The sequence below is a fragment of the Alexandromys fortis genome, unplaced genomic scaffold (genome assembly GCF_014885135.2).
Source record: "Alexandromys fortis isolate MF-2015 unplaced genomic scaffold, M_Fortis_MF-2015_v1.1 scaffold_213, whole genome shotgun sequence".
NCBI lineage: Eukaryota > Metazoa > Chordata > Mammalia > Rodentia > Cricetidae > Alexandromys > Alexandromys fortis.
Window position 1 is genome coordinate 758,318 of NW_026068093.1, and position 27,952 is coordinate 786,269.

A 27,952-nucleotide genomic window follows, 5' to 3' on the forward strand; every position below is an offset into this window, starting at 1 on the left:
TCTCAGAAGCAGGACCAGGTGCTATCAGGGTCTGAAACTTTAAGCCCCCAAGGCTCTAGGTGTGGAAGACACTGTGATTCTGGGTGTTGGTCAGGTTGGGCTGAGGTGACTTGAGGACAAAACACACAGAGTCCAAGGAGGGGATGATCTTCAGTGGAAGAAGGAATGGGCTCTTGGAGTCTCCTTTCTGACTAGGCACGGGAACTGGGTGGGGAGAGAAGTGGCTATTCAGAAGGGTTTAGCCAAACATGGTGACACATGCCTTTAATGCCAGCACTTGGGAGGCAGGGGCAGGTGGATTTCTGTGGGTTTGAGGCCATCCTGGTCTACAGAGTAAGTTTGAGGTAGAAGGACTCAGTCTCTAGATGAAGAAGATGAAGACAAGGCACCCCTGAAGACTTGGCCACCCTTGCAGTAAGGCTTCAACCTTCGTAGCAAGGACCTCTGGGCCTTCTCAGTTCTCTGCTCTGCTGGAAGCTTGCTCAGTGAGGCAGGCCTGGGGTTAGGGTTCACTTGGTAACAGGGAGCAGCAGAGCTTAGCACTGGGGCCTCAGAGCTCTCGTTCTACTTGAATGGCTTCCAGGTCTCTGTCCTTTCCAAGTCTCAAGTCTAAGGCCCCAGGACAATCGATCAGGAAGCCCCAGTGTAGGTGATAGGCAGACCAAGGTTCACCTGATGTTCAAGCTCTCCTGATGAATGAGACCTTCCCACGATGCCCTGGGCTCCTGCTGAGTTGGTGGTGGTGGCATGTTTGTTTGTTTGTTTGTTTGTTTGTTTGTTTGTTTTTGGCTGGAGAGACAGCCATGGATGCTAGAACCTGAACTCATATTTTTGGTTGTAAGCCTAGCCTGTAATGGCTGAGCCATCTCTCCAGCCCCATTTTTGTTTGTTCTAAAGCAAGTTCTGTTTCCAGGCAGGCTTTGAACTCATGAAGTAACCACCTACCTCCCTATGCCCATAGTGTCTCTTCCCCCTTGTCCATGAACAATTTTACTCCAGTCAGTGGCAGAGTGGTGGAGTGGCCTTGGTCTCCGCTGCTTCCCCCTTACCACCTGCGTCCTGGCTTTCACCACCTCCCGTTTCTCACCTCTCAGGAAGATGGGATGAGTCACTTGTGACCGAACAGGATGGGTATTTCATTGCAACTGAGGCAGGCTGGGAAGGATGTTAACCGGCCTCCTAGAAGGGCAAAGACAAGGCACCCTCAAGTGTGTTCATACTGTCTGTGTTAATAATTTTCTGTGTAAAGTCCCGGTTTCTGAGTGCCTTGTTCATGCCAGGACTGGGTGCCAAGGCTACGGTGGGCAGCAAAGCCAGGCTGTTGCCCAAACTCAGCTCCTAAGGAAGGAGGAAAGCCATATTGTTCGTGCATGGAGGCAGAGCACAGGACTCAGAGTGTGGTCTTGGAGGCTCCCCGAGGCTGAAGGAGCTAAGTTAAAGACACTATAGCACCCCTGGAGAGGGTGAGGCCCTGGCTTTTGAGGGGTCCATCTCAGCCTCACTCCACAGCCTGTACCCCATGTCCGATTTCTGCCTATTCCTACCCACTTCTGCCACCCACTTCCTTCCAGCCTCTGTCCCTTCAAGGACCTCGGCTCTTCAGGAACCTTTCCCACTCCTTCCTGCATCCAGCTGACCCAACTCAACTAGTGCCCCTGTCCCAGACAGACACCAAGTAGGGTCCTTGTCGGAGAAGTCTTCAAGGACACAGAGACCCTGGGTGTCCCCTACATGGGGAGAGGTGCTGCCGGAGCTGAACAAGAGCCAGGAGTAGTGGCACATGCCTGTGATCCCAGGACTTGGCAGGTGGACACAGTAAGATCAGTAGTTCAAAACCATCCTCATCTATGTAGGGAGTGTGAGAAAGCCTGAGCTATAGGAGACCCTGTCTCAATAACAAAAAGACAAAGTTGAACATGCACCTAAATCCTCTGAGCAGGACCCAGTGGCTGGAGGTGAGCATCCTCCACTCCGTGCTGGGTACCAACCCCAGGACTTCATGCATAAACAGGCACTCTATAACCAAGCTATACCCAAGCACAGGTCATGCTTTTCTACAGAGGCCCAGGGAGGCCTATTGCCTGAGCACAGCTCCAGTCCCAGGGTTTCTGGCCTTCACTCGGGCTCTCTTCCCAAGTACACGGCTTTCGGGAATCAGTTCTGGAGGGGGCCATCACTGCCTCTATTTTTCCTTTTCTGGAAACCTCAAACTTCCTCCCTTAGTACCTACATCATAGTCTTCTTGTTCTCTTCACTTTTTTTCAAAATGTATGTGTGTGTGTGTGTGTGTGTGTGTATGTAGAGGAATTCTAATATATATTCTACCACACACACACACACACACACAGTTACTCCTGCCTGGCCTGGAACTTGCCATGTAGACTATGATGGCCTCAAATCTGTTGAGATCCACCAGCTTCTACCTCCTGAATGCTGGGACAGAATTAAATGTGTGCACCACCACACCCAGCCATTTGCATATATATTTTAAATTATAATTTTTGCATGCATGTGTATGTGTGTCTAAGAGTGTGGCATGTGTGGAGGTCTGAAAGAAGACCACCAAGAGGGTTGGCCCAATTCTTCTACCATGTGGATCTTCTTCTACCATGGTGACAAGCTCCTTTATCTACTTAGCCATCATGACAGGCCATATTAATACACTGTACCTGGTAAATAGTAATGGTGCATATGTGTGGGGTACACCGCGGCATTTTAGTGCACGTAAACAATGTCTACTGATCAGATCAGCGTAAGAAACTCATACCAGCTAGGTGACCATGGTGGCGCACACTTTTAATCTCAGCGCTCGGGAGGCAGAGGCAGGTGGATCTCTGTGAGTTCGAGGCCAGCCTGGTCTACAGAGCGAGTTCCAGCACAGCCAGGGCTGTTACACAGAGAAACCCTGTCTCAAAAAAGAAAAGAGACATATACTGCCAGACATTTATTATTCCTTTCTGTTGGAAATGTTCAAAAATCCTATCCACTCTCTCCACTGAAATATCCAATGAACTACCGTCAACTCTAGCCACCTCACTGTGCTATAGTCTTCCTACCAACTGCACCCACACCCATCAACCGTCCTCTAGCCACCCTCCCTCCCCCACAGGTTCTTTTCAACAACGTGGAGAACAATTAACTCTTGTGTTAGAGTACACACTACGATACACATGGACACGAGTCGTTACTGTCATCACCGCAGGGGACCAGCATCACTCCTGAGGTTTCTTCAAGCTCTCTCTACCCTCTTCCTCCTGCCTCACCCCTGTGTTGAGTAATTCATCTTTGTCACTATGGATTTGTTTGCATTTTCTAGAGTTTTGTACATATAAGATAACGACAGAGCCTGGGCTCTTTTGTCTCGCTTTCTGTTGTTGTTTCCAAGGCTGAGTTTCTCTGTGCGGCACTGACTGTTCTGGACTCGCTCTGTAGACCAGGCCGGCCTCAAACCTGGAGATCCTGCCTTTGCCTCTCAAGTACTGGGATTAAAGGAATCTGCTACCACTGCCCAGCGCTGCTTCTGCTTCTTTTCAATTTTCCTCCTCCTTCTCCTCCTTCTCCTTCTTATTCTTCTATCATGATAGTTATTTTGAGGCCCTTGGTATATCATGTATCAATAATCTATTCCTTATCATCATGTAGCTTACACTGCACAGGTTTATCACAATTGGAGTAGAGTCATGTATCACTCAAGGACAAGGATACAATCTGAGAAAAGCATCACTGGGCAATTTTATCAGGGTCTGAGCATCAAGAAATATCTTTACACATGCTAGGACAATAGTAAATTGCTAAGCCAGAAACAACCCCAGCTCCTTGGTGGACTAAAATATCCCTGACTACCACTGGCTGCTACAAACAAAAAACAAAAAGCAAAACCTGTCAGTCCTGGTGCCTAACAACTATAATCTCAAAAGAGAACTGAGAGTTTGAGACTAGCCTGGGCAACATAGGAAATCCAAGGCCAGCCCAGACTCCAATAGCAAGACTCTGACTCAAAAATAAATTGAGCTAGATATGGAAGCACACACCTGTAAACTCAGTATTCAGGAGGCTGAGGCAAGAGTTCTGATTGTAAGTTTAAGGCCAGTGTGAGCTACGTACCAAACACCACACCAGTCAAGCCTACAAAAGGAGACGCAGTGCCTCCGGTGAGTAAAATGGCTGGACAGGGAAAGGTTCAGTCTCTAGGAGCCACTTAGAGGAAGGAGAACAGCTGTAAAATTGTCCTCCAGCCTCGACGCACACACCTTGGCACAGGTGCCCACCAGGCACGTTTTCTAAACTAGTGCTGATTGGCATTCCCCCCCCAGGGGTGTGAGAGGGTTCCAGCTGCCTCAGATACCTCCAAGGCATGTGCTTTAATTCCCACATTCCCGGTGACTACTGATGCTGAGTGGCTGTTATCTGTGGTTACCTGCTCTGTTCCTTTAAAGGAGCTTAAACTTTTTTTTTTTTTTTTTTTGAGACGGTCCCCAGCAGGGGCTGTAATCCAAGGTTGGCCTCACCTCAAGATGTAGCCTTGAACTTCTGATTCTACTCCCTCCACCTCCCAAGTACTGGGTTCACAGGATGCCGGCACCACTGTGGGTTTTATATGGAGCTGGGTATGGACCCCGGGGCTTCATGCCCAATGGCAGGCATCTCCAGTTATTCAAGTATTTTACCCATTTTTGGCTATTTTTTTTTTTGCCATAGGTTTTATTTTATTATTATTTTAATGTTTTTTTTTCAAATTAGGATCACACATTAGAGTTTTTCATTCTTTTTTTTAAGATTTATTTTATTTATTCATATTTTTGTGTGTGTCTGTAGCTGGGTGTATATGGGTGCCCAAGAAGGGTAGACTGGGACATTGGATCCCCAGAACTGAAAATACAGGCAGTTATGATCCACTTGACATGGGTGCTGGGATCTGAGCTCCGATCCTCTGAAGGAGCAGCAAGCGCTCTTCACTTCTGAACCATCGAGTTGTTTATTCTGGATCATGACACTTTGTTTTCCCCGCCCTCCATCTCTCTCTCAAGCCCTGGCTGTCCTGGAACTCAATGTACAGACCAGGCTGGCCTAAGACTCACAGAGCTCTGCCTGCCTCTGCCTCTGCCTCCTGAGTGTCACGGTTAGAGGTGAGGCCATCCCACCAGGACAGAATTAGGCTTTAGAAGTGTCTTCTCCCAGACTGCACTGATCTCCTCATTTCTTCCTCAGACATTTTTCAGAGCAAAACTTCTTTATTTAGATGGAATCCAGTTCATTTTGGTTCTGTACCTAAGAAATATTCATTTCCCTCCCATGCCTGGCCCCAAGCCTGCTTACCCTCCTTGCTCAATCAGTGGTAAAGCAAGGGAGGGAGGGAGGAAGGGAGCAGGAAAAGAGACACAAGATATGGGAGAATAGGGGTTACTGGGGTTCTAGAGAAAGTGCACAAGCAATGCTTTCTTTTTTTTTTTTCCTTTTTTTCCCATTTGAACCCAGGCCTTCAAGCATACCATGCAAGTACTCTGGCATTTGGGTCACACCCCCAGCCCCACGTTGCTTCTTCAGAGACCCTTAAGAGAAGAAAACTAGTTGGACCTTAGGATCCCATAAGTAGGTCAGGAGCAGGCTGCAAATTCCAGAGGGAGCCCTGGTGGAGAGGGTGGGAATCTCCAAAGGGTCCTGAAGTTCTGATCTCCTGCCACCTAGTGAAAAGTCACTCCCCCCTCTCTCTATTTCTCTCCCCCTCCTTTATTTCTTCCCCTACCTCTCCCCTCCAATTTTCCTTTTTCAGATTTATTTAACTTTTAACTATATGTATGTGTGTGAGAACGTGCATATTAATACACGTGCCTTCGGTGGCCAGAAGAGGGTCTCAGGTCCCCTGGAGCTGGAATTACAAGTGGTTGTGAGCTTCCTGACATGGGTACTGGGAACCAAATTCTGGTCCTCTGCTGTAACAAAATGTACTCTCAGCAGCTGAACTGTCTCTCCAGTTCCTTCCCCAATTTCCCTTCAAATAAGGTCACACGTAGAACAGGTTGGCTTCACGCTCACTTCCTTGAACTCCAAATCCTCTTGTCTCCGCCTCCCAAACGCTGGGATCCCAGGCATAGGCTACTATAGCTCTGTTCCCCCCCCCCCCCCCCCACACCCCTTTCCGTCTTAGCTGTTTGCAAGTTGACTTTTAATTTAATTTTTAATACTGAGGGACCTCGGCGACCTCAGGTTTGGTTTGGAGGGTTCATACTGGCAAGGAAGGTGTAGTTATGGACTGCCTGGCAAAGATTACTCATGCTTTTGAAGATTCAAAGGTCCTAAAGGGATTTTTGCTGTCCCCACCCGGTCTGCCAGGACAAGCTGTTTGAGACAAGGGAGGAGACGGGTCACAATAACACCATCATTCTTAAATCTTGAGTGGCGGTTGCTCAAATCACAGATGACCAGTTCCTGGCTCCTGAGACCAAACCCAGAGAAAGGGACGCTCCAGCCCCAGGGCAATGTCAACTTCCTCAAGCTGTGTTGATCACAAGAGGCCGCTTAAAGCAGAACACATCTTTGGACACCTTTCTTCCTTTTAAGACAGCACCCAACCCTGGTTGTAACCTTAGCCACTCAACAGACTGTCTGCTCTGGATTTTATGTGGTTGAAATCAAAGTGTCGACTATCTGGGCTCTTTCTGGGCTGGGCAAGACCCTGTTCCAGGCTTTTCAGAGTGAGAGCAGGCTCTGGTTCCTTGAGGTTATTGGATGGGAATTCCTGGGCCATTGTAGGTGTCATCAGAAGTCACCCTTGGCTCCTCTTGGTCACTGTGGTCTCCAGGGTTTATACTATGTTCAGGGAAGAGAGGAAATGGGGCCCTTACCAACTCTGGTCTCTCTGGCTGTCTTTCTATTCTTGAGACAGTTCTGTGTTTCAGGGCTCATGTACCTAGATTACCAGGGTATCCCCCAATTCAAGGTCCATGATCTTTCGTTTTGTTTTTCAAGACAGGGTTTCTCTGTGTATCTCTGGTCTGGAACTCAGACCAGGCTGGCCTTGAACTCAGAGATCCGCCTGCCTCTGCCTCCCTGAGTGTGTGTACCACCACCATCCAGCTGGCCCATGATCTTTTTATTTTTTAAAAAATTTGTGCATGTATCTGCTGGCATGTATACTGTACACCACTACATGCCTGGTACCCATAGATGACAGAAGAGGGTGTTGCTCCCTTGGAACTGGAGTTCCAGATTATTGGGGGCCACTATGATTGCTGGGAGCCAAACCCAGGTCCTCTTCAAGAGCATCCAGTGCTCTTAACTGCTGAGCCATCTCTCCAGCCCCAAGGTTCACGAATTTAATAAGCCCTTTTGCCAGTGACCTAATGTAGTCACAAGTTCTAGGGACAAGGTGAACATCTTGGAGCAAAAGACCTACGCTTGTCACCACAGGGCCTCTGGCCTGGTTCTCAACCTTCTTCCTCAACTTGTTTCTGTGTTGTCTCATCTGTCCCCTGCAGCCAACAGCCAGGAAGATAAGACACCTTTTTCCAGGATATTCAGTTACATAGGTAAAGGTACTCGCTGCCAAGACAACCTGAGTTCAATCCCAGAACCCACAAGGTAAAAGGAGAGAATGAATTCCTACTGGTTGACCTATGACCTCCATAGGCATTCTGTGGTATGTGTACACACACAAATAAATATTTTTTTTCTTGGTTTTTCGAGACAGGGTTTCTCTGTGGTTTTGGAGCCTGTCCTGGAACTAGCTCTTGTAGACCAGGCTGGCCTCGGACTCACAAAGAACATCTGCCTGCCTCTGCCTCCCGAGTGCTGGGATTAAAGGCGTGCGCCACCACCGCCCGGCACAAATAAATATTTTAAAAAATTAATTGCATTATTCTGAGACCAGTCCACTTTGAAATCCAAGGTAAAGCCCTGGCTGGACCAAAATTCTGAGCATGCATTTTCTGGGCAGGAAAGGTAGAAATGTTGGACAAGACCCAGCCCTGGCCAGCCCTGGAAGCCAAGGAGTCAGCCCTGAGACTATAGGAGCAAGCTCTGTTAGGTCCAAAACCAGTAACCAAGGTTTGGGGTCTTCATCACAAGGCACCACCTCTTCTCCAGATATATGAGAGGGTTCTCTTTCACTTCACTTAATCCTTTCAGATGAGATCATTCCAGATTACTGTCCCAGGGAGCAGCTGTACTCTTGCCCTCTACCTAAGCCTCACTGCATTCCTCAATAAAATGGAAATTATTATTATTATTAGTGCCTGGCCTGCCTAGTTAGAGCTGTAGGGGGAGCAGAGAGGAGGGGATGCATGGAGAGGATTGTGTGTGTGTGTGTGTGTACCCGAAAGGCATGCTTCTCTGGTACCTCAGCTCCCCAACCCCTCATCTCTCTGGCTAGCAGTGCCAATGGGCACAGATATCTGGCAGACTGGCATGGGAGCAGGCCTGTCCAGAATGCACCTGGCCAAGCTCTAGTCTGAAAAGGCAGCCATTCAAGGTTGGCTTGGCCAGGCGCCGGCTGATGAGAGACAGGGAGCCCTGTGCTCTGGAGGGAAGGAGACCCATGCGGCCTCAGTGTGGAGCTGAGCTGTCAGCCTGGGAGGGGAGCAGGCTGGCTGGGAGGGGGAGGTGTCTCAGAAGGAAGACTGAGCTAGTGTTTGAGGCCTAGGGGCTGAAAGGCGCTGTGTGTCCCCTGCTAACTGCCTGGCAGGCAGGGATGTGACTCATTGGTGGCCAGGGGAGAGTGCAGCCTGGGTTCAGCGGTCCTGGATAGGAGGCCCACTGCCCACCCAGTGTGAATGTATACCAGTATAAGTTGGGATGGGTATGATGGTGTCAAGGCTACAAATGCACATCTGCCTGGGCTCTTAGGACTCCTTGCAGTATCCACGTCCTGTCCCCTTCTGACTGTAGCTGTGGTAAGACTGTCCCTCATCCCTGGCAGTGGCCCGTGCTGGCATTCATCCCCTGCCCCCATCCCATGTTTAACTTCCTGGGTTCTGTCCAACAGGAAGGGCTATCCCTAGTCTTAGCTATTCCCACTATGATAGAACAAATGGAGGGAGTGACAGACAGCTTGTTAAGGTGATCATAGCCCCTAGAGAGAACATTTGAAGTGGATTTGTTTGTTTGTTTGTATTTGTTTTTGTTTTTTGAGACAGAGCTTCTCTGTGTAGCCCTGGCTGTCCTGTAACTGGCTGGCCTCGAACTCACAGAGATCCGCCTGCCTCTGCCTTCCGAGTATTGGCCACCACTGGCTTGAAGTGGGTTTTTAAAGGCAATCAAGAGTTCACACAATGTAGAAGGACGCAATTCATTTGAGTAGAAGGAAGGCAGGGTCTTGAAGAACCAGAGGAAGGCAGGTTTGCTAGAGTGATAACTGGGGGCAACGCAAGCTGTTAAAGATTGTGATTAGTGCCAGGGGTCCTGGAATAGGCACAGACCTGAAGACTGGAGGTGAGAAAACAGACTGCACTGGGATACAGAAGGGGCCTGTTGGGTCCTGAGCCTATTCCCAAGGGCCTGCCAGGCAGGGTTTCACTGGTAAAAAAGCAGCCAGTCACGGGCAGGTGTATACTCATGTGTAAGTTACTGGATGTGCAAGTATCTCAGAACTCAGAGTATGCGTGTCCATGAGTGTTCTGTGTGTCTATGAATGTTACTATATTCATATTTTGTACATGTAAATGCCTGGATATATGTGCTCACCGTCTGGGTCATTTGTACATCTCTGTAGTTTTATCCACATCACTGTGGGAGTGTGCATTTGTGTATCTGCCTGTGTGAGAGAGTGTTTGTGTATACATGTGCCCTACCAAAAGGAGCTGGGGTACAGCCTCAGGACACTGGCAACACCAGGAACCAAACAGGAATCAGCTCCTCCACTCCTTCTTGGCCCTCCCAGTGAGGTTTTATTCTGCCTCGCTGCTCCTGGATCCTGAGTGTATCCTCTGAGTGACAGCCACCCCACACTGTCAAAGCCAAGGGTGACCTCGGCTGTCCCCAGACTAGCTTATTTGTGCTTGAGCACAGCAAGGAACCAGAAAGCTGGCCAGCCCCAGAGGTGTTGTGTCCATCTTCCACTGGCTAGCCCAGGACTCCTCCCCATCCCAGAAAGAGGTGTCTAGATAACTTGAAGGAGTTGCCCACACAGCACCACCCCTTCCTTCATCCTCCTGGGCTCTGCATCAGAGCAGTTGGTCTTATATCTGAGCTGGAGAGTCCAGCTGGAGCCTTGGCATAAGTGGCAAATCTCTGAGGAGTGGAGTGAACCTCCGCAGCAGAGTGGTTACGAATGGGAGACTCACAGCAGAGGTGGCTCACAACTTTAATCCTGGTACTCAGGATCCAGTGGCAGGCAGATCTTTGCATTTCAGGCCAGCCTGGTCTACAGAGAGAGTTCCAGGATAGCCAGAGCTACATAGAGAAACCTTGTCTCACGGGGAGTGGGAGGAATGGCAGACTCCTTCGAAGGATCTACCCTTCCCAGCTGTTCCGGAGGGCTGCTATTATAGGAGAATTATGACCCAGGTCTGGTCAGTCACACTACCTCAACCCTGGGATATGTTCATTGGTCTAGGGTGCGGCAGATGACACAGAGAGAGACCAGTGAAAGTCCCTCCCTGGGATTTTGTACGTGGACGTGGACATGGAAGTGGACATGGGGTAGACGGGAGTTGAGATGAGATAAATGCCCAAGGACATTCTGAAACCTGCCTCTATCCTTGTGAAAGGACAGGGCGGCTATACAGTGTTGGTGGTATTTCTATGATATGGGCTAACAAGTTCCTTTTTGCTTAAGCTACTTAGAGTCGGGTTTACTATCATTGAAAGTCCTGGACTATGTCTTGCCTGAGCCACATGCTGGGATGCCACAGATACCTTGCCTGACCCCTAACATCCCTCGCAGAACCTCCTCGGCGTCCTCAGTTTCCACCTCGATGTCTTACTCCCAGTGTCTGTTCTTCTCAAGCTTCTAAACTTACCTCTGCTTTCTGTACCATCACCTGCTTCATGAGAAACTCCTCGGCTATCTGGCCCCAATTTCCCCCGCAGCTACTTCCCTGTTCTGTCTCCTCCCCAGGCCCTTCTCACCACTGTCCAACAGGGCTCCTGAGCGCTCCAGGCTGCTACCCGGGAACTGAAGAGCTGCTTCCCACCCCCCACCCCCCTCGCTTCCCAGACAGCTCTGCTCCCTCTGGCCTCGGGATCAACTGTGAAGCCATCTGTGACTCAGCACTGCCACCTCCTCAACTATTGAGACTTAGCTCCACGTATGGGACAATCAAAGGTCATTTGGGTTTTCTGGACCAGGGACACGTTGCCTGGCTTCCTCCATTTCTGGTTCATTCCCTTGTGATCTGCATTTCGTTGGAGTCCAGGCGTCTCTGGTGTCCTGAGCGTGCTCTGTCAGAAACAGAGAGGACCATGGTTGACCCTTTCTACGAATGTCAGAAGTTACTGAATGACAAACTCACGATGCACAGAAGTCTCGCTGATGGCATTTCATCAGCTGGTCCCACTTTCCCCATCGCCGTGACTGAGGAAAGCATAGATTCTCTCGTTCCAGTCTTATTACCGGCATTAACACTACGTGTGTGTGTGTGTGTGTGTGTGTGTGTGTGTGTGTGTGTGTATGGTTGTAAGTTAAAGAATAGCCACTAAGGCTAAAGAGATCCCAGCAAGCCTGCATCCCCCACCCCCCGCCCCTGCCCCGCCCCTCACCTCCCCCTCCTCCTTTAAGTCAGAGGCCAAGAAAGAACAAAGACTGAAGGGAGAGGAGGTGAGGAGGCAGGGAATGGGACTTCAGAGCAGAGGGTGTCGGCCATTTAAATCTAGTTGGAACTCTTGGAAGTCAAAGCTCTGAAGGAGTTTCCAAGTGGCCTGAGCTAGAAGCTGATAAGGACACAAAGGGAACTGGGGTGGGGGTGGAGGGCCAAGATAAAGCACCAGGCTGGAGAGAGCCCCCCCCGGGGGGGGGGAGAGATACTACTGAATGCTACCACCCCAGAGCCAGGCTGCCAGTCAGAGTGAAGCTGAGCCTCAGGAGTGAGGTCAGGACCAGTCCAGAAGGGTGGACAGATGGACAGACAGACAGACAGTCGGCAGTTCAAGTAGGCTGTGTCAATAGCAGGGAGCCAGCCGAGCTGAAGCCCCTGAAACAGTCAGGAATTGTGCCAGTCCATAATATTAGAGGTCTGGTGACAGGTCAGTGGGACCATAGCATGGCAGTGTTAGGGACCCACCTCTCCGTGGGGTCCAGATGATGGGGTTCCACCACTTCCCCCATCCGCTGTGTGTTAAGTTCTCGGGCTTCATTGTCCTGCTGTGACTATGTCCCTGTTCTCGCCTGGTCCCGATTCACTTTGATAAGTGTGCATGACAACATCCTTTTCACTTTTAGGAATACGTTATTTATCAATCTGTATCTCATGGACAGCAGCATTCGTACTCAACATGGAGTCAAAAACTGCTTGTAAAATAATGGCAAAAATCAGGGCAAGGCCCAGCCTGGAAAACAAATGTTGCTATAAAACACTATGGAGCGATGGGACGGGCACAGCCTGCAGTCGACATCCTGACTGAAGGAACTCCCAAGAGTTCAACTAGACTCTTAGATGGAAGCCACCTCAAGCTCAGAAGACTCTCCCTGCTCTCTCCGGCTTTCCAGCCCTCCCATCTTACTCCTCGCTCCTGCAGGGGCCCCTGACTTACAGAAAAGACCTAGGTGGCAAGATGGCTCCACACTGTACCAAGTCTGGCAACCTCATGAAAGAAGGAGAGAACTAACTCTGAAGGTTGTCCTCTGACTATACATATACATACATGTACACACACATAACACATATACATATACATATACATATACATATACATATACATATACATATACATGCACACACTATACATATACATATATATGTATGTTTAAAATTGGGAATTAAAGGGGAGCCATCCTTCACGAAGACGTGTCCCTAAGTATTTCCTCAGCTCCAGACCTTACCTCACCTTCTCAGGGCAGCCAGTCTCTGGGGGACCCCAGTTGGGGTACCCTTCCACTGCTGACTTGATGGGCATCTCTGGGTCTCTCTGGCCCCTTCAGCACTACCCTGTGCTGTGTCCGGTTCTCAGGAGTGGACACCAGAAGAGGTGGTGACCTCTTCTCAGGAGAGGACCAGAAGTTTCATTCTCATCAGAAACCAAGCCTCAACCCCAGATTTACACACAGCAAATTTCTAGAACAAAACACAAAGCAGGCATCCTACCAAGGCTCTGACCTTGGAGAAATGCCTATCAAGGTCTGTGCAAGACAGCACACCAGGGCAATTCTCAAGGTCACCCTGACTAACAGCTGTCCCTGATGTCACAGAGGACTCATCCCAGAAAGATGCGGACCCGGGATAGTGCTCCAGGGAGCGGGCTCTGGCAGAGGAGCTGTGCCGTATTTCTTGACCTTCAGCAATCCTCTTCCTACCAGCAAATGACCTCTGACCCTCCAGCCCTGAACCTTTGGCCCCCAGCTGTGAGGGTAGACAGCTGACTCCGAAACCCCAGCCAGGGCAACTCCCAGAGTAAAACACTAACTGAAACTAACTCACACGCCCTTCACCAGCTTCTGGCTGAGCTAAAATTATGGCAGCTGGCTTGGCTTATAAACCGTTCGGCCACAGCCACCACCGGCTCCAAGTCTCTGCCCTTGGTGGCTTCTCTCCAGGGTGCCCAGGGCTCCTTGCTTTTTGCTCTCCAGTTCTTTCTAACTCAGGGCAGCCCCCACGTCACCCTGCAACAATATCTTCCCAGTATGCCCTCTGGTGGGTCAGTGTCTTCCCGCAGCATCTGAAGTCTGCAGACCCAACAGGGAGGGAGGAGCCTAGCAGGAAGAGGGGAAAGGGGAGCTGGGGGAGAAGCGAGTTATCAAAAGAATAAATAGTGTCCTTCTATGTCCCGGCTCACTGAGCCCCCCTTCTGGGGCAGCAAGAGAATGGTACAAGGAGTTTAGGGATGGTGTGGGGACTCTATTCAACCCCTTCTTCCACCCACATCAACATTCCCTGTGACTGCCGGCTCCTCCCATTATGCTTGCACCCACAGCGTGGGGGGCAGCGGCAGAGTCCACCTGCAGTCTGCTCAGCCACTCCAGCTGTTCAGAGACAATTCCTAGCCAGCTGTTCTGCCATCGTGACTGGACAGGTGGAGAGGGACAGCCTAAGTGAGCCCAAGAGGGGAGTCCCTGTGCTTCTGAGTAGAGATGGACCCGTGTGGTTCACAGAGAGCAGAATGAGGTGATGGGAACATGACCGGGCCTGGTCAGACACACACACACATGCACACGTACACGTGTACACACACACACACACAAGCCCATGAACTTGGGTACTTAACTGTCATTCATTTCCCCATTCCGAATTCATCCCAGGCTCCTATGACAAGCTGTCTTGATTGACCAGATATAACTGGAAAACACCACGTTGACCTAGCACGGCCCCCCTGGTTACCACTTCCACGTTCCCCTGTGGTCCCAGGAGCCCCTGGGGTAGGTCAAACTAATGTGATCATGATATCAAAAGCAATCCACCTGTCCTAAGCCTCCGCGTATCGGGGACACTGATGCGTCTGTTTCCCCTGCGTCATCTCGCATAACTCTGCACTGGCAGGAAATTGAGGTCTCAAAAGGATAAACCACCCGCCCCCCTAGTAGCGGCCAGGAAGTGCAGAGGACTGACCCAACACCCAGCCCTCTGGCACTCAGCTCTGAATTCACAAGCCCTTACCAGAAACACCTGTGTCCACCTTCACCTGGCACCTGCAGAAAACTCCACGCTGGGGAGGGAGGTCGGCGAGAGGTCAAACAGGCTATTCTCCAGCAGGGCAGCTTGTGAAGAGCCGAGACACAGCACAGGCTCTTCCTCAAAGTCACGCATACAGCAAGGGTGAGAGGAGAGAACCCCAAAGCCTGGGCAGTGCCAGCTGTGTCGGCACTTGTCTGTAACCCCACCGTTCGGGAGGCTGAGGCAAAAGTGATCTGCAGTTCAAGGCCAGCCTGGACTGCGTGCCGAGACCCTGACTCAAAACTAACAAAACACAACACCCTGGGTGGTGGACTAACACGGGGATAGGTAGCCAGTGCCAAGTCAGGATGGTGAGAACCGCCAGGGGACTGCAGTGACTCCTAGGGGCAGGCAGACAGGCCAGTGAGACTTAGGCTTCAAGCCAGGGCTTCTTGGGAACTTCAAGAGGGCTTTGTCCCAGGATTCTCCACTGAAATTCTGACCAGAAGGCCCTTCATTCTTCCTGACTAGAGCTTACAACATTCCAGAAAATTCCACCGTATGTTTAAGCACACATCGTGGCCAAGGATCACTAAGGGAAGGTCAAAAAGAATCTTCACCCTTAGGACTCACTGGAGCTCTCGAGTCTCCCTGTATTCCCTGGGGAAGGGGGATGCAAAGGTAGGACTCAAGGACCACCTCCTGAGCCAGGCAGACCTCCTGGGTTTGCATATTTATCCACTGTGTTAGTTCTCTCCAGCCCGCCACGGCAGAGCCGTTTACATCAGCACCCCAGAGCCTGGGCCAAGACGCCCCCTCCCTCCTCTACTGTGACTGGGTGTCACCCACTCCCAAGAGAAAATGGTGTACACACGGGAGATTAATAAAGGCCTGGAGACAAAAAACAAAAAAAAAAAGAAAGAAAGAATTGAGGAGGGACGTTAAGTGAAAGATTTGTTGGCAATACAATAAAGGAGGTTTTTGTTTGTTTTGAGACAGTCTGACTGGAGATCCCTGGCTGCCTGGAATTCACCATGTAGACCAGAGCGGCCTCAAACTCACAGAGATCCACCTGCTGGGATTAAAAGCATGTGCGGACACTCTAGTAAAAGATTGGAGTTTTTGCGGAGGCAAATGGGCTATCGGGGGGGGGGGGCGGGTAAAGGAGAAAGAGTGGGGGACCCAGAGCCTTCCTAGGTGATCTAGGCTGGCTAGAGTCTGAGACAGGGAAACCCAGCCTCCTCCTAACACCATCTCCTCTTGAGATGGCCGACAGGCCTAAGCGAGCCTGGGAAGAAGAAAAGTCGACAGGGCAGAGAGAAGGAAGCATTAGGGAAACAGCCTTATCTGCCTCCCTCGCCTCCACACACCCAGAACTACTCCAGAAGGAAGCCGCAAGGCCGCTAGGCGCCCGGTGGGCGTGAAGGTGGGCGGCGTCCGGCGTCCCCACGTGTCCTGGAGAGGAGAGGCAGGCGACCCGTGAAGGGCCAGCGGGGAAGTCACCGCCTCAGGATGTCGGCGATCCTCAAGGTTTCTGAGATTCTGTCTCTTCCCCTCGCGATCCTGCGGGGCGTGCCTCTGAAGTGACCTGGGCTGAGCGTCCCCACGGTGAGCCGGGGTGCGAAGGGTTAACGTACCTGGGCCGCCGCCCCTGCGGCCCCGCCTCCAGCCGGGAAAAGAAAGTCTCAACGGGGGCGCGGCCCGGCCCGGTCCCGCAGTCTCCAGCCACGGCGCCCAGAGCTGTGATCCGTGCGCTCCGCTCAGCCATCCTGGACCGGGCGGCCATGTCTATGTGGTGAGTCGGGGTCTATGTCGGGCGCAGGGGCACCTCCGGGCTTCTCCTCCTCCCAGGACCGCAGACCGCAAGGGATGCACGCTGGAAGTCATGGGGCAGACATCAGTTGCCCGGGGCAGCGCGGGTGGCGGGAGATGCGGAGCGGGACGCGGCGCCGGAGCGGCAGGTGGGATGTGGGAGATGCGGGGCGCACGCTCGGCTCCCCGGCCACGGCTCGGACAGCCGGTATGCTACCTCTATAGGCCCTGGGACCCCATCAAGAGTTGCCCCCCGGGGACTCCTTCGGGTGTTCTTCCCTCCTGCGGCCTCTCCTCCGGACGTCTTAAGCCCTCTCCCTTCCCGGCTTTGCTCTTTCGCAGTGGGCTGGTGCGTGCCTGCAAGCTAGGGGCCTCGCCACCGCCGTCCCGGACTGGTCCTTACTCGGACTCCGGAATTAGAACTCCGAGGGCTGGAGTACTGGGTCCGGGATCCTCTGCTCTGGTTCCCAGAAGGGTTCAATCTTGGGTCTCACCGACCCAGCAGGGTATCTCAAGTGATTTGTTTCTCCATCCAACCTGGTGGCCAGGAAGTCTTGGAGCCTTTGGAAAAAATCTCACAGTATGGAGGTGGGGGGCTTAATCTTCACTCACCCTGCGCCCCCGAGGGGGGTAAAACTCGGGGGGAGGGGGTATCTCTACCTGCTTCATGGCTCCCTAGCTCTTGTACCTCCTGCCACGGAGGTGAGAGCCATCTCCCTGCTGCTCCAGCCCTGGAATGTTCTTTCCCCCAGTGTGAGCTAAGGAGGGAAGTTCTAGGGGAACAGGGCCAGGCCTCTGAAAAAGGTGTGGTGGGATTACCTGGGCAGGGAGGGTCCCTGGGGAGTGGGTTTCCTTCCCAGGGATGAAGGGCTGGGCATCTTATTGCTCCTTGTGGGATATTTAGATGGGGGTAAGGGGTCATAATGGCCGCAAGAGTGGCTCATTTCTGTTGAATCGGCTGTGTTGGGGGATACTAAGCCAGAACCCACACTCAGCTGCGCTCCACAAGGGAACTCCCCAAAAGCTGTAGTGAAGGCGCTTGCACTGACTTTACCCATTTGCATTGACTGGTTCAAAGTGATAGGCTGTCCACGCACTTAGGTCTGAACTAGAAATGAAAACCGGAGCATGGGCAGAGGTTTCTCTTCCTGGTAAAGTGGCAGCATTTCCTTAGTGCAAGCCTGGTACTTTATCTTGTGTTCTGTCCCATTTTGAGTGGGAAACCAGTATCTTAGAGGAGTTAAATAAACCCCTTCCCAAAGTCATTGACTTTGGACAGCCAGTAGCTGTTTCTCAGTGCTTCTTGAGTTGGGAAGTTATCATGAGGAAGGAATCAGAATCCTCTGACCTTCCAGGAAGTGGAGTCCACTGGCCCATCTGTGGCCACCTAATCCTCTGGAGTGCCAGCTCACCCTCTTCTCTACTGCTCCCCCTAGGAAGAAAACCCTCTACCGGAGCGTGTGCCTGGCTCTGGCCCTCCTATTGGCTATCACCGTATTCCAGCGCAGTGTGACCCCTGGCCAGTTTCTTGAGGATCCTCTCCCACCCACACTGGAGCCACCCAAAACTGGAAATGGGATCAATTCCAACAGCTTCTGGAAGAGCTCAAAGGATACAGCAGCTCCCACTCCCGTAGCCCCTCGGGGACCCCAAACCTGGGATGTGATTAGCTCTAACTGTTCCGCCAATGACAACCTGACCCATCAGCCCTGGTTCCAGGGTCTCGAGCCGCACTTCCGGCAGTTTCTGGCCTATCGCCACTGCCGCTTTTTCCCCATGTTGCTGAACCACCCGGAGAAGTGCAAAGGCGATGTCTACCTGTTAGTGGTCATCAAGTCAGTCATCACGCAGCACGACCGCCGGGAGGTCATCCGTCAGACCTGGGGCCGGGAGTCCGAGTCAGCAGGTCCGGGCAGGGGTGCTGTGCGTACCCTCTTCCTGCTGGGCACAGCCTCCAAGCAAGAGGAGCGGACCCACTATCAGCAGCTGCTGGCCTATGAGGACCGTCTCTACGGTGACATTTTACAGTGGGACTTCCTTGACAGCTTCTTCAACCTGACCCTCAAGGAGATCCATTTCCTTAAGTGGCTTGACATTTATTGTCCCAATGTCCCCTTCGTCTTCAAAGGGGACGATGACGTCTTCGTCAACCCCACCAACCTGCTCGAGTTTCTGTCTGACCGCCAGCCCCAGGAAAACCTATTTGTAGGCGATGTCCTGAAGCATGCTCGGCCCATCCGCAGAAAAGAGAACAAATATTACATCCCCACCGTCATGTACAGCAAGGCCACCTACCCGCCCTATGCTGGCGGAGGGGGTTTCCTCATGTCTGGCGTTCTGGCTCGGCGTCTCCACCAAGCCTGTGATGCGGTGGAGCTCTTCCCGATCGATGACGTCTTCCTGGGCATGTGTCTGGAGGTGCTGGGGGTGCAGCCGACCGGCCACGAGGGCTTCAAGACCTTTGGCATCTCTCGGGTCCGAAGCAGCCGGATGAACAAGGAGCCCTGCTTCTACCGTGCCATGATTGTGGTGCACAAGCTGCTACCTCCCGAGCTGCTGGCCATGTGGGACCTGGTGCACAGCAATCTCACCTGTTCCCTCAAGTTCCAGGTGCTCTGATCTGGCTGGGACACAAGCACATTTGCCCTCAAGTCCTTGGGGGTCCTGGGGCTGGAGCTACAGTACATGGCATAGTCTTTGGTCCCGTGTGGGAGAGGTGAAGGGTCTGGGCCTTCTGTGCCCCTGGGTGTGGTGTGGTACAGAGAGCCAGAGAGGAACTTCCTTGACCAGAGGTCATCTGAGGATCTGGATCCCTCCTAGCCTAGGCCTGTAGCCTGGCCCCTCTATCCTGGTAGGAGACCCTGGTGGCCTCTGCAGGAACATTTGCTCAGGTACCTGGGTTAGGCCTGGCCCCCGTGGGTTTGTGGCTGCCTCTTGTCATCACAGGGAAGTCTCTTCCTGTGAAGTACCCCGGCTCCCTGAGGGCCGGGCAGCATCTGTGGGAGCTCCACCCTGTGCTGGTCCACAGGTGTCCCCTGGTCCACACCCCTGGGTCTCCCTTTCAGCACAGCCCCAGGCTTGCCTGGAGTCTGCTCCAGATGTGACTCCTGGCTCTGTCTCCTGTCCAGAAGCCTGCCTGATTGGCCACTTTGACTACCTCAGCACGCCTCTAAACCTCAGTGTGGGCTCCAGCCCCACCCTCCACCCCGACACGGGGCAAAAGAGCAGTGCTCCTGACCCCCCCCCCCCCAAGGCACAGAGATACCTGACCACAGCCCAAGCCAGGTCTCACCCTTGCACCTGATACTGACTTCCTGGCCAGAAACTGGCCTGTTTGGCCCTACACGTTGACATTCTTCTATTACTGTGAAGTTGTATTTATGAGGAATTGGAAGGAGATCATTCCAGGCCTTGGGAGGTGGTAGACACCCCCCCCATCTCTTTCTACACTCCCCTTCAGCAGTCTCGTTCACCGCCTACACCTTTATCATTTTACCCCTTGTCTTTCTGTCCCACTCTGAGCTCTCCCCACTGACGGCCCCTGCTTGCCTGGGGCCTACACAGATTACTTTTCCTGTGAAAGATTGCCACCTCCCACCTCGGGCTGGGGTTACCTGGGAAAGTTGGAGGCATCAATAGTTTCTCAATAAAACTGGACTGGTTGCTGAAGGTGTCTGAGCTAGTTGGTTCCTTGGTCTTGGCTAGTAGGTGTTTAAGACCTCTAGAGGAAGGGGGGGCTGCTGATGAGGGAAGCCTGCACTCTTCAGATGACCACATGGATGGCAGAGGCCTTGGTGTGGGTTTAGATTTGCCAAGGTCAAGGCAAGAGCCCAGGCCCAAGGCTAGTGTTCTAGTGACCTTAGGCAGGGTATGCAGAGCCTAGTAGGCTTCCTGACGTCCTGCGCAGTCAGCCTGGAGGCATTGGGACTGCCACGTGCAGGACCTTTGCCCAAGCTGCTGCTTCCAGAGGAGAGAGGGCAGCCACTTCCAGGACAGCATCTCCTGAGACAGTAATAGTGAGCAGCTCAGGGGGAACCACCATAGGCCCAGCTACCCAGATCCAAGGCTTAGGGACAGCGAGGACAGGGCTGCTACCATTCCTCCCTAGTAAGGGTCTTCCCACGCCTCCCTTTGTCGACTGCAAAAAAAGAATCAGATGTGCAGAGCTCATTGCAAAGTGCATGCCCTGGTTCCCAGAAGTTGAGAGCTTTGAGATTGTGACACTGCAGGACCCTTTTGTGGAACCAGGGCCTGCAGGAGGCCCACCTCTTTCAAAGGTCACAGACACCCACTGCCCCCAGAACAGCATCAGAGAGACAATGGGAGGCAGAAGTGCCAGGTGGAGGCTCAGGGGTTATACATAGCCACCTCCAAGGACCAGGCAGAGGCAGGGTTCAATCAGAGGGCGAGGGAGGGAGGTGGATGGTTGTTTATTAAGCTAGGTGCCAAGCAGGCCTGAATCTCCAGCCTTGAGGGTTTTAGGAAAATGTCTGGAGTTGACCCTGAGAATGGGGCAACAGAGATCAGTAGTTCTGAGGCCCCTGCACATTGGCTTACTTTGTCCTGGGAACACTTAAGTGTCAGTAGCCGCCCTACACCACCCACCCAACCCCCCACTCCCGGGTCTTGAGTGCTTCTGAGCCTTGCTCAACCTCAGACGGGATGTGAGGCTTTGCTTCTGGCTATGCTCCCTCACTTGGGCCCAGGGCTGGGCAGGCAGGTGGGGGGGCCTCATTTGCAGAGCCAGAAGGAAGGCCTAGGAACCCCTAAGGGGGTGGGGAGGGATGCTCACGTTCCCCAACCCCCAGTACTAACCCTCACTGAGCCTTGTATCTGGTAGACTGGAATTTGGAGGAGGCTCTGCTGGTAGATAAGGAAGAAGTGCCCTGCTGAGTTTGTTAACCAATCCCCATTCTAGGGTCCAAAAGTGATGGAAACAGCAGACCCAGGGCTACACAGGCCAGACTCTTAGGCATCCACCACAGCTCCAACCAAGAGCAGGTTAAGCCAGGGGGGCGGGACAGAATGGACCTACTTCTATGAGAAAACCCCTCCATCAGCTCCCAACCTGCTTATCTGATAGAAGGAAGGATTCAGAACCAGAACAGGTATTGTCCAATCTTGACTGGTCAGTGTCCAGTCCTGCAGGCAAGAGTAAGAGATTTTAGAAAGAATCCGGTCCCAACTGGTCAGGGGCTGAGCAGAGAGAGGCTCATGGGGCTCACTGATTAGTTCTGACTCTCAGAGACAGGCGTAGTCTCTGGAGACAGCCTTTACCCTACATCTGAGAGAATGAAAGGTTGTGTTTCTTAGCTCGAGGCTATGTGTAGCCCCTGGGTCGCTGTTTGAATCTGCTGAGAGCACCAACCAAACAGGATCCTCCCAGCAGCCACATCTGGGTCTCTCTCTCTCTCTCTCTCTCTCTCTCTCTCTCTCTCTCTCTCTCTCTCTCTCTCTGCCCCATCTGTCTCGTTAGCGTGCTCTCTGCAGGCTCTGAACTATAAAACACATCAAATGGATGAAGATCCAAATCCCGCTACACCAAAGCAGATAGGAATATAGCCCAACCCTATATTCTGAGATGCTCGCAATGCCCAGCCTCCTACAGCCCCTTCAGCCATTCTGCTCAGTTGCCCTTGACTTAATTTCTTTTTTTTTCAGTTTGCCTAGTAAGTCTCCATCCAGGTTGCCCCTAAAGGCACCTTTATTGCTGGCCATTCAGGGAAACAGGCATAAAGATAAAGGTTATTCTGGAAGACTCAGGCCTTTTCAATAAACCCTTGTTTCCCTAGTCCAGGAGGCATGACCCATCGTCAAGGTTGCGTAACAAAAGGCAAGAAAAGTCTGACAGGTTTAATTAAAGGGTCCTTCCCCAGAAAGCCTCAGGTACCCCAGGCTGGATTTGAACTCCCTGGATTAGCTACTTGCCAAAGGCTGGGGTTGCAGGTGTAAAGTCGGGACTGAGGAGGCAGCATGGAAATCAAGGGAATCAGACAGGCAGCTCCTGAAGCAGAATTGTCTGTAGTCAAGAGCAGCTGGAGGGCAACAGTCTCTTCAAGGGAGGGAGACTGTGTGGATGGGTGGCCTGGGGGTCTTGAGGTTTTATGGGATGTGGAAAGGTGAGAACCGGCTGGAGGAGGACAGTTCCTCCCCACCCCCGCAGTCTGGAAGTGGTGGGTACCAGCCTGTTGGCCTGTGGCTTTCCTTACCAGAAGCTTCCACAGGTGTTAGTCAACTCTCGGTCCAAGTTTCTCAATCACCCTGAGGCTTTTAGATAATTATCCGTTTAACAGGCCCGTGCTTACCACGCCAAGTTTGTCAGGTGCTGAGGACTGAACCCAGGACTTCCTGCGTGCTTAGGCAAGCCCTCTACCGACTGAGCGGGGAGGCGGAGCAAGGTCCAGCTCAGACTCCTCCTAACCTACCTGGTTAGACTCCTAGTCCCAGGCACAGGTTAGGACCTTCCGTAGTGAGCCACCCCCTACCCCCCCAAACAGAAGGGAACAGAGTGACCTTTCTAGACTTTATGGTTTACTTCAGGGAAAGAGGGCTCTACCTTCCATGTCCTTTAGTTCAGCGTGACAAAGGACCAGTGTTTACTATCTTTTTCTGGGTGGACATTAGTAATAATTATGGAGTCCCAGTCAGTATGCCCGTTGCTAGGAATATTTGGCATGTATAAGTTATATGCCTTTGACTTTAGTAAATAGGTTTACATTTCTATGTAAATTCTTTTATGTACCCTTGTCGGGCCCTCTTGAACCTTACTCCCAAATGTCCTCTGCAAAGTCAATTCCAGCTGTTCGCCAACGCTCCACACAGGGGCGCTGCTGAGCGGGACCTGCGCGCTAAGGGAGCTTCTCAGGCCACACAGGCTACAGTGAAGCCTAGGCTTCAGGCATTAAAGTATCCATCTCTTTCACACTTATCGCAATCATTCCCCGCCAAAGAGCAGTTGGATGCTGAGGACCAGGATCCAGGGGTTTCTGGATTAACTGTGTAAACTCCTATATAAATAGCAACTTTCAGGCTTTTGATGGCAGTAGATTTTAGCCAGTCCCCAGACTGATTTGGGACAGGAATAGATGGGGGGGAAGGGTTTCCTTACCAAGAACAGAAGGCCTCAACAGCAAAAAGTTCCTGTCCTCAGCTAACAGCTCCGTATTCAAAGGGAACTTGAAAGGGGGCAAAAGGCCGCCCCACGGTAGCCCTGAGCCGGGCTGCCTCCTCTGGCATATTTGCATAACTAAAGGAGACCACTTAAGGAATCCTACCCTTTACAAAGGAAACCTGTTCCTAGGTGTAGTACCGGGGAGTAGGGAGAAGCTTCTGGAATTCCGTTCAACACTATATTGAAAGGAAGAAATGGAGGTTTCAGAAGAATCCCACAGCTATTGTGTGACAGGGATTGCCTGGAACCCTAAGCTCCCAACCCCCACTCCAAATCTTCTCCCCCCAACATTCGTCCCCGCCATTTCCCTCACAGATGCTTAGTGGTAAATGTGCTTGCTTCTGTGTGAAAGCCTACCGATTACCAAAACCTGTTATGTCCAGTGATTCTCTCTGGAGAATCTCAGAAGCATGGGACCTTAGTGGGAGGGGGAATCGGATAATTATTTAAATATCGTGATGCTTTTCTGTTCATGAAGCCCTGGCCCAGTCTGAAATGTCTGCACCAAGCCACATTTACTGTCCGGAGCCTCTTTCCACGATTAAAAAAAAAAAATTGCTATTACGTTTGTTTATTTATGGGACTGGGCGTGCGTGTGCCGAGATCGGACAGCTTGCGGGAACATGTTCCGGCCTTCCAGTAGGTGGGATCTGCGGGCAGGACTCCCGTCAGGCTTGGTGGCAAGCACCTTCCCATGCTCAGTCATCTGGCTGGCCCCATTTTCTAAGCTGATGGCTGTGCAAACTGCCTGTGTGGGGAGCACTTAGGTTGATTTCTCCCTCCTGTGGAAAAACCAGTTTTCCTCCGTTTGCAATTCAATTCTTTAGCTCTGCAAATGTGTGCTGTTGAATGGCTCCTTCAGCTGGTCACTGCGTCTGCCTTGTCCCCCTTGTACCAAGTGAGGAAAGTCACTAACACACGCTCATTTCTGTGTCTGCATGAAAGAAATGAATTTACCTTCCCGCGGTGACTAAACTGTTTTTTTTTAAAATTTATTTATTATGTATACAATATTCTTTCTGTGTGTATGCCTGAAGGCCAGAAGAGGGCACCAGACCTCATTTCAGATGGTTGTGAGCCACCATGTGGTTGCTGGGAATTGAACTCAGGACCTTTGGAAGAGCAGGCAATGCTCTTAACCGCTGAGCCATCTCTCCAGCCCCCCTAAACTGTTTTCTTATTTAAACAAAACGCTGCAACTTTTGCGTCTGTTTCTGATACAAAACCGGAAGTGTGGAAAGACAGGCGACAGTTAGCTCTTAAGTAGGCAGCTGGTTAGAGAGATAGGTCCGAGATGTGGCTGCACTAACCTGAGCACTTCCATTTTGGAGGGAGATGGGCCCTTGCACAAAAGAAACCCGTTGCTGAAGTTTTGTTCCACTCCCGAAGGCCTCTGAGCTAACTCCCAGCCAGCAGGATAACTCCCTGCCCCAACTCCCTGCCCCGTTCCCCAGCCAACCACAGATAACCCAAAAAGGGTGGGCTTGGCTAAGCTAACTCCAACTCCCTCCCAACAGCAGGGCTGACTGCAGATAACCTATAGGTGGGCTTGGCTGGTTTTTAACGGTCCCCACCCCTGCCGTACTCAGTCAGGTCCCTGGAGGCCTTTAAAAAGACCCAACGGACTAAGTTTATCTGTGCCTGGTCCAATTTAAAAGGAACCCACCCCTGCTCCACACCCTATTAGAAAATATATAAACTCAGAGCTGGGTGTGGTGGGGCACCCTTGTAGTCCCAGTATTTGGGAGGCAGAGACAGGTTTAGCTCTGTGGTTTCAAAAAACCAACCTGGAGCCGGGTGGTGGCAGGTGGATCTCTGTGAGTTCGAGGCCAGCCTGGCACACAAGAGCTAGTTCCAGGACAGGCTCCAAAGCTAGAGAGTAACCCTGTCTTGGGAAAAAAAAAAAAAAAAAAAAAAAACCTGGTCTACATAGTGAGCTCCAGACCAGCCAAGGCTACATAGACCCTGTCTCAAAAAAGCAATACACAGAGAGATAAGAAAACTTGACGACCTGGGAGCAAACTGTGCTTCTCTGACGCCCATCCCCACTCCCCTTGTTAGGTACCGGGTTCTGCCTCTGCAACAAACATTGTGGGGTGGACTTCAACTTTCTCGTCCTGTAATTCTTTACCTGACAGAGCAACGTCCTCGAGACAGGAGAGCTACAGAGCACATAAACTTGGAAATAAATTTTACATTCACGATAATCCCTTCAAAGTCAGGCAAGGCCTATATTTAGTCTCTTAGATGTGGCCCGAGACGACCTAGGAGCTTGGAGAAAATACTAGAGGAAGGTTAGGAGTGGGCCCGACGGTAACCGAAGGCCTCAAGGCTACCAGAAGTCTAGTGCCCGCAGCATTCTGGCAGCACCGAGGGCCAGAGATTTGCTGACCCTGCAAAACAGAAGGGGACTATCTCGAATCATCTGGAGTTCCCCGGCACGGCCCAACCTACTGGAATGCCCGGAATTCCTTCCCGGTACTGAGCTCTGCAGGCCTGACGCCTAAGTCACCCGCGGCAGAAGGGAGCCCCAGGTCGTCAGGATCTGAGACCCTGCAGGGGACAGGTGGAAGGCCCTGAGCATCTGCTGGCTAGGATCCCGGAGAGGAGCCATGTGGACGCGGCCATGTGGACGCGTTCCGAGCGATTGATTGTGTTGGGCACCAGTGGTGTGGGTGGCGAGGACGCGCGATGGTCTGCAGACCCCTGGGCAAGCTGGGGGCGCAGGCTTCCCTGACTACAGTAGACCGAGAAAAGGCAGGGAGTGCCCCCTGCTGACCGCCGGGACAACTGGCGCTAGAAAGCTGAGGACACTTTGGGCCATTCATTAGTATATGCAATCTAGAATTTAGCATCATTTGAACCCCTAAATTATCAGTGTCTCAGTAAAGCATTGTGTGCTTCAGTATTGGCTTCACACCAGTAGGTAGCGGGAATTTTTTACCTCTGACAATGAAAACGGAGGGTTCTTACTTTTTGCATAACGGGACTGTATAATAAATAAGGTCTCTCTTGTACCCAGTTTGTAAAGCAAAAGCTCCAGCTCCATCCAGTAGTTCTGGCAAGGCTCTGACACCTGCCCCAATATACAGGTTAAGAGTTATGGTGAAGCCGGACGGTGGTGGCGCAGGCCTTTAATCCCAGCACTCGGGAGGCAGAGGCAGGCAGATCTCTGGAGTTCGAGGCCAGCCTGGTCTACAGAGCTAGTGCCAGGACAGGCTCCAAAACTACAGAGAAACCCTGTCTCAAAAAAAAAAAAAAAAAAAAGAGTTATGGTGAAGGTGAGGGTGGCAGCTCAAGCCTGGAATCCTAGCACTTGGAAGACTGAGAATGGAGGATCCCACACAAGTTAAAGGCCAACCTGAGCTACAGAAGAACAGATTTATTCAATGTGGCCACATTGGGAAGAATAAACAAAAGGTCCAGCAAGTATTGGCATGAGATTTAGGTTTAAAGAGAAAAAGTGCTGGGAGAGAGATGGCAAAAGGCGTTCCAGTTAAGCAGACCTGGTCAGCCTGTGGTCTGGCGGGTCGCTGTCTCAGTTCTGGTTGTAAAAGGTGGTCCTAGACTCTGTCATGGCTTGAGGGGTTCGGTCTGGTCCTAGACTTCTGCCCCAGGTTGCAGTCTGCCCTCCCAGCTAATCAGCCTTGTCTCAGGGCTGGTTTATTTTTACAAGTTATGTTCTTCCGGGAGAGTTTAGGGTAATTATCTTTGTGCTTCAGCCAAAGGAAACACACACGAAAGGAAGGCAGAGATGCCAGGTCCCCTCCTGCTTTAGTTACCTTGTGGAACCAAATCAGAAGGCCTCACCCAGGGAGGAGGCGGACAGGGTTCTTAGGAGCCAGGGAGCTGAGTTCGCTGTACTCCCTCAGACTCTCAGGTCCTGTGAGGTCAGAACGGAGGCCTTGGATGTTAGAGAATTGTGTGCTGTTGCAGTTGTATAGGGTTGCATACGGAAGGCAAATGTTGCAATGCTTAAATTGGATTAGATTATCTTTATTCACAGATGTAAATATACATCAAAGACCGAAATATGCAATTAAGAAAATGAAATATGCTAGGCAGTGGTGGTGCAAAGCGTTAGTCCCAGCACTCAGAAGGAAGAATACCTTCCTTCTGGGGAATACCTGAGTTCAAGGCCAACCTGGTCTATAGAGCCAGTTCCAGGATGGCCAGGGCTACACAGAGAAACCCTATCACGAAGAAAAAAGAAAGAAAGAAAGAAAATTAT

The 27,952-nt window shown here is 51.6% G+C and overlaps 2 protein-coding genes across 9 annotated transcripts in view; one reads left to right on the top strand and one right to left on the bottom strand.

The window, feature by feature from the left end:
• Htr2b (5-hydroxytryptamine receptor 2B) overlaps positions 1-27,952 on the bottom strand; it is a 748,006-nt gene that overhangs the window by 204,867 nt on the left and 515,187 nt on the right. The gene's annotated exons all lie outside the window — the stretch shown is intronic.
• Positions 16,208-20,223, top strand: B3gnt7 (UDP-GlcNAc:betaGal beta-1,3-N-acetylglucosaminyltransferase 7). The gene is made up of 2 exons (XM_050123126.1): positions 16,208-16,533; positions 17,987-20,223. The coding sequence occupies exons 1-2, from the start codon at positions 16,523-16,525 to the stop codon at positions 19,167-19,169; spliced, it is 1,194 nt and encodes a 397-aa protein (XP_049979083.1). The 5' UTR covers positions 16,208-16,522; the 3' UTR covers positions 19,170-20,223.